The 6236-nt window shown below is 37.3% G+C and overlaps 1 protein-coding gene across 1 annotated transcript in view; it reads right to left on the bottom strand.

Annotated features, from left to right (window-relative positions):
• Nucleotides 1–342: 342 nt before the first annotated feature.
• COL15A1 (collagen type XV alpha 1 chain) overlaps nucleotides 343–6236 on the bottom strand; it is a 113835-nt gene continuing 107941 nt past the window's right edge. The window contains exons 37-43 of the mRNA XM_062498385.1: nucleotides 5698–5762; nucleotides 4580–4708; nucleotides 4348–4407; nucleotides 3135–3194; nucleotides 2023–2208; nucleotides 900–1015; nucleotides 343–559 (exon numbers count right to left, since the gene is read on the bottom strand). Coding sequence (XP_062354369.1) covers nucleotides 343–559; nucleotides 900–1015; nucleotides 2023–2208; nucleotides 3135–3194; nucleotides 4348–4407; nucleotides 4580–4708; nucleotides 5698–5762 — 833 coding nt within the window. The remainder of the gene's footprint in view (nucleotides 560–899; nucleotides 1016–2022; nucleotides 2209–3134; nucleotides 3195–4347; nucleotides 4408–4579; nucleotides 4709–5697; nucleotides 5763–6236) is intronic.

Raw genomic sequence — 6236 nt, 5'->3', positions numbered from 1 at the left:
GCCATACTGGTTATGAGGCAGGCTACTGGATCTTCCTCACAGACCACACTTGGCTCGTGCCCTCAGGTGACCTCCAGCTCAGGCAGAAGAACGTGAGTTAACTGCTGGCAAGCTTCGAACCACATGGGGTTCCAGTGGAAGGAAGGGCTTTAAGCCAGTCATGTGTACACTGGATGTTCCACCTAACTGGAATGTGGTTTGTATTGAGGTATGTTTTCCTTGGCTATTTTTTTCCTGAAATGTGCAATTACAAAAATTAAAGTATATACAACATTACCAATGAAATTTTAGTGTCAGCTTTTTCTGTCGTCAAATGGAATATTCCTATGTGCAGCAGGTGAATTATTTTCTTTGGGGATCAGATACAAAACTGTTTTCAATACAGAGAACAATAAACAGATTATTACAGCTATATACTTTCTGGTCAAGAAGTCTCCCTGTGTTCAGAGGTGATGCTTGTCCCATAGCTCCCATATCAGCTGTGTGCCAGGCTTCACAGTAGTTGCTAACCAGTCGGATCCCATTTGCAGTTGAACCATGCCATATTATTTTTTGAGGCCTGAAAGGTAACATTAAGAAGTTATTTACTGGAAAAGTCTCTTGCTTTATTGAACAGCACACCTCTATGTGCGGCGGTCTGCATTCCTTGTGCTTGAAGTAATGTGTGGTTGGGTAAAGATGAACACAGAAAGGAGAGAAAGAAAGGAGAATACAACCTGATATCCCATTTCTACACTATCAGAAACGGCAAAAAAAAAATGGCATAAAGAAAGTGAGAAATTTTTATCACACGTCTAGAGGTCCAAGTTACTGCTACTATTTCTATTACTAGCTGGTAAAAGTAGAAAAAAAATCCCTGCAATGTAACATATAAAACATAAATGGTAATGTCAACTCACCAAGAGGAATCAGTCATGACATTCCTCCCATCAAAGGAGTATATTGGAACATGAATGTTGAATTGTCCACCATTTCCATCAAATATAGATTCCCAGTTACTGAAAAGGGTTTCTCCCTGTTAAAATTTCAAAGCCACTTTTACAAACAAAACAAGTCCCAAATCTACATCAAATACCAAGTCAGATCCCAAATCCCTTCACAGACTTATCTGTAAATTGATAATTTTGTCTGCATTTAAGGACATTCGTGATTTTATTTTTCACATCAGTTTCTGTATAGTACTCTCAAGCAAACTTGTCTCATCTGTCATCACTATGCAAGTAGCTGTCAGATCCATGCCTTTGCCATAAAGTTATTTCTCTGTTCTGTTTTTAATCCAAAAATTCAACTTGGTCATCCCCTGTCCTTTTCCTCCTAAGGCATTGTTTGAAAAATTGCTTATAACCATTGTAGCTGTAGAGAAAATGCAGACATGTACTGGAACTTCTGTTAACGTCACAGTTTTGTGAAAAGTGTTGGAACCATTTGGGCCAAACCCTTTGCATTTGGCTTCCTCTCAAACTGTTTTTGAGTCTTTCCAGTCAAAGTTGAAACAATATTGTCTTCACAAATTTCTCTCAAGGCTCTGTGTTTGCATGCACTTCAGAGCAGCATCCGTTCAACATGTTCCAAGCATCATGTGTTATTCCTGTAGGTTTCTTTGGCCGCTTGTCCTGGGACCCAGCCAATGCTACAAAGACATGGTTTGTTTTCCTCAGTTTTAGAGTGTGTCTGTTTATGTGAGACCACAAAATGACTCATGCTCTAGACTCTCCTCTCCGTTTCATTGGGGTATATCCAACATCCTTCCTAAGCACAGAATTTGCATTTTTCTTAGAAATGAGAAAAATAGGCATTTCATCCTGTGATCACACTAAAAGGTAGAACATAATAACTCCGTAGTTTTCTACTTCATCACTACTTTTTTTTTTTTTCTTGAATCTGGCTGTGAAATATGAAGCAAAGCTTCTTCTTTATAAAATGCAGTTTGGACTGAAACTTAGTGCTTTTGCTATTTTTCCAAGATTTTTGGAGAGCCTACTGCCTATCCTAAAAAACAAAGCACTAAGTACCCATTTTTACCTGAAGATTGACTATTGGCAAATGGTGTCGGTCTGTTTTTCTGACAACTGTGGCCAGATCTTGCAAGTGTGATGAGAGGAAGGCTCTATAGGTAGATGTCAAACCGGCAAGCTGAGCCTGCCGAAAACACTGAAAGTCTGCTCGCATGTCACCAGACAATGGGTAGTTCAAAGCTGCCAGATGCAACTGGAAGAAAAAAGAAGAGGCACCATTAAAAAAAAAAGTTTATGACACAGGGAAGATATATGTACAAAACAGTGCCCCCTCCTCCTGCCAGCACAGAACACATACCCTTCATAACAGGTATGAAAGTTATTTGTCGCCATAACATCACATTTCCCAGAACCATGAGACACTTAGAAGAAATAGCAATGTATCTCTCAAAGTTAAGGAAACCATAGGTTAGAAGAAAGGAAACCATAGAAAGGAAACCACAGAAGATTAGATACTCCTAAAAATAAAAATCTCTTAAAAGCAGCTAATATTTTCAATTGGGAATTTTTGAGTTTTCACATGAACAAAATCCCAAATCCTACAAACATGCAAAGAAGTAGTTAGTGACCAAGTACCATTTAAAAATACAAGAAGTAGCGTGCTTAAGTCAAGCAGCACATATGCAAAAACTAATCCACATTCTTGCTTTATTTTCTTTCTGGTTTAATTTTTTAGATATGTCAATTACCTTGCTTTCTTTGTCTAAATATTTTAAAGCCTTTTAAATAAGGCTTAAGTTCTAAAGTGTCTATCTAAACCAAGCAGTACCATGAAGACTGAAAATATTGTAATGAATAATTGAATTATTTAATTGTTACACTATTGTTAGTTTAGAAGTTACTCTGTATTGCAGGTACAATCACTAAGTGAAGAGGTATTCCTAACTTAGAGTCAGGTTTTTTATATCTTTGAGATGGGAAAGGGCCTGGGATGATGAAAATAGATCTGGAGGGAACAATTTCAAATTGTGACTGAGATGTCTGAACAAGTTAAAATTAAGTAAATTTTGAAGTGAAATCTCTGAGTTTGAAGAGCAAATATCACAACTGTCTCTCAAGATGCAAACTGTCACACCACAAAGCATAGATCTGCAGCTTCAATACAGATCTCATACTTACTGCTGGTTTTCCATGGTTCATATTTGGTATTGGTCTCAGTGCTGGAATAGACTGAAATCCCTGTTATTTGAACATAAACAAAAAAAAAATTAAATATCAGAATTTTAGATGCTTAGTGATTTTTTAAATAAAAATTCAATCACACCTGCAGACATGCATGAAAGCAGTCTGCTCTTGGTAGGAACAGAAGAACAGTTGAGGAAAATCAAAACTGAAAGGGTAAGGAGGATGTGAAAACAGAAAATGTAATATGTGAAAACACTTCTCAAGTGTGTTAATTGTTTCAGGAACAGTGGAGTTTCTCCTCTAATTATGGCAAGTATGAGTAACAAGCCACTGGCTGTAGCAGATGGGAAACTCAAGTGGTGTCAACTGGAGGCTGCAGAAAATTTCTTATAACTTGTGGTCTAGACATTTTCCCAGTGTGCTAGGTGAACTTCTCCCTGACCTACAGCAATCTTTTTTATTTGTTTCTGGCCACTTTCCTTCTCACTGCTCCTTCCTAGCACTCTCTTGCCCTTTCGTTTTCTCAGCAGACCAATTAACCTGTCATCAAAAGGCCCTTCTCTATTCCCTTTGTCATTTCTTGGTTTTTATCCTCCCACAGTTTTTTGGGACAGACAGCATGTTCACATGGAGGTTGGTACAATAGCTTGCAGAATGGGGTCAGGTCCAAACTAACAATTGAGGCTTTAGAGTGCACCTTCTGCACACTGTGGGGTAAGCTACATTCAGGTGATGATTATGGTACACTGAATACAGGACTATAACCTTTCAAAGAAAATCTGCTTTTCAGAAACCCTTTTCTGATGTTCCTTGAAGGGGATCAGGGCTTGATATGACTGATTCCAGGAATATGAAACAGAATTCCATGGGTTTGTGGGCATTTTGTTTGGCTTTTGGCTTTTCTTTTGTTGGTGGTGTTTGTTTTCTTTCTTTTTTTTTTTTTTTTTTTTTTTTTTTTTTTTTTTTTTTTTTTTTTGGCCAGCTTACTTTATTATGCTTTTTGTAAGTGTTTGGAATCTCAGAAGATACTGGAAACAGATGACTGTCCAAGGAAATCAATCTGCAAGCTTATGTAGTGGTAGGATGCTTATTTTGAACTGACAAATCTTGGTGGAAAATCATGCTGTGCAGAGATCTGCATACAACTTCTGCCAAGTGTATCACACACCTAGATTCAGTTTTTCACAGTCCAGTATTTTGTACTTACATGGCTTGATATGGCTGGAGGAGGAAGGCTGTCAGCAGGGATGGGAATTAGCTCACCAAGCTGAAAGAACCAAAAAGGAGAGTAGAACAGAAAAATATCACCACGAGCTTCTGAATTAAAAAAAAAAAGAGGAGTCTTTGCACCCACACATTTCTCCCTCTGTAAAAATATCTCCCACACCTTCATTGTGAGGAAGGGAGTTGGAAAAGGTTAGGGTGCAGTGCAATAGTACCTGCAATTTTCTCCATCCTTTCTGAACACGGATAAAAACCTCACTGGTTTCCCTCAGATAGATTAGTGTACCTTCTGCTACATAATGAACTTTTTCCAACATACCCTCAATGTTTTGGAATGTCGTAACCTGTCAAATAGGAAAATGAAACATACTTCATCAGACACACAAAACATTTTGCAAGTTAAATAGTCTAATTTGGACACATTAATGTCAAGGTTTCTTCTGCAGGAAATGCTCATAAAGTCAGTTTTATGTAATTTAATCCATAAAGTAATATGAGTATCTTGCTACTTTGGCATACCAGCATCATCATTCTGTGGATTGTTGTAGAATTACAGTAATTTTGTACAAATGTTGTACAGAGTGAAGATTATTGTGCTCCTACAATTTAGCATCCTGGATCAAAATGGCAGAAGAGAACTGCAATAGTTTAAAATTGGGAAAAATTTCAGGAAAGTGCAATTCCTTCCACATTTCTTTTTCTCATTTCTTCATTATCAGAAAGCATATGAGTGCTTTATAAATAATGCAGACCCTACTGTAGATTTGTATACATTTTTAAAAAAATCTTTGTTTTCACCTAAGCTCAGATCTTCTGTCTGAGACAGTAGCTCCCACCCTGCAACTGGAGTCTTCTGTCTTGGGGCACCAGTCTTTGAACATTTGTTTCTCCCCTGAGAACTGCAATGAATGCCCTCTGATAGCTTGAATAGGGCTTTAGGGGGTGTTTTTCTCAGGCTTTTTTGTTTGTTTGTTTTGTTTTTGCTTGTTTGTTTGTTTGTTTGGGTTTTTTTTGCAGAAACTATGAATTCTTAATTTAGAAATTACTGAGACATGTACCTTAGCTGTTTTTTTCTTTCTTCGTGGATATCTTGGATCCAAATTTGATTAATTTCATAATATAAGAAAAGGAAACAAATTTATATGCATTCTCTGGCACAATAATTTTTAGATTTGCTAAGGAAATCCAGTCTGCATTTTAAAATTATGTGGTTTATAAAACATTCTACTAAATAAAAACACAGGATGGAACTTTCACTCTTCTTTCAGTGCTATCAGTGACCACCAAAAGTTTTGAAAAAATTTGCTTTAGTAAACTTATTTTGCTCTCTTACCAGATTCCTGGTGGCAGGTGACCCTGGCTCTCCAGGAGGACCTGGTGGCCCAGGCATTGCAGCTGCTAAAATAAAATAAGCACACAATACATTCTGAAGGTCATCTTTTTTGAGTGAAAATGTGAGTGACACAAAGAAAAGTGACAGTGTCCAGGAGCAGTGGAAGTTTTAAATAGCCATAGTCGTGTCCTGAATACCTCAAGTCAACCACAGAAAATACATCCTAAGGATTTTTTTAGAAACAGTGATGAAACAGTCTTTTCTCTGTTTGTTGGGAGGTTAAGGCCAACAGATTGCAATCTGTTGTAGAAACTGCAAATGAAGAACAAAACCCATTTAAACTGATCAGAATGCTCTTCTTTTAGTTAGTGCACATGGAAGAGGAAGAACTTTTTGCTCCTGCCCATATAAGCTTCAAGGGAGTCATTACATCTTTTGCTCTAAAGGCAAACAAAAAATACTTTTCTTTAGATGAAAAATTCACATGTGTAAGCTCATCTTGTATTACAAAGCAAAAAAGAATTCTTCTGGGATATGAA

Source organism: Cinclus cinclus, chromosome 1 (assembly GCF_963662255.1).
Source record: "Cinclus cinclus chromosome 1, bCinCin1.1, whole genome shotgun sequence".
In the NCBI taxonomy this organism is placed as follows: domain Eukaryota; kingdom Metazoa; phylum Chordata; class Aves; order Passeriformes; family Cinclidae; genus Cinclus; species Cinclus cinclus.
This window is presented reverse-complemented; position numbering and strand designations above follow the sequence as displayed.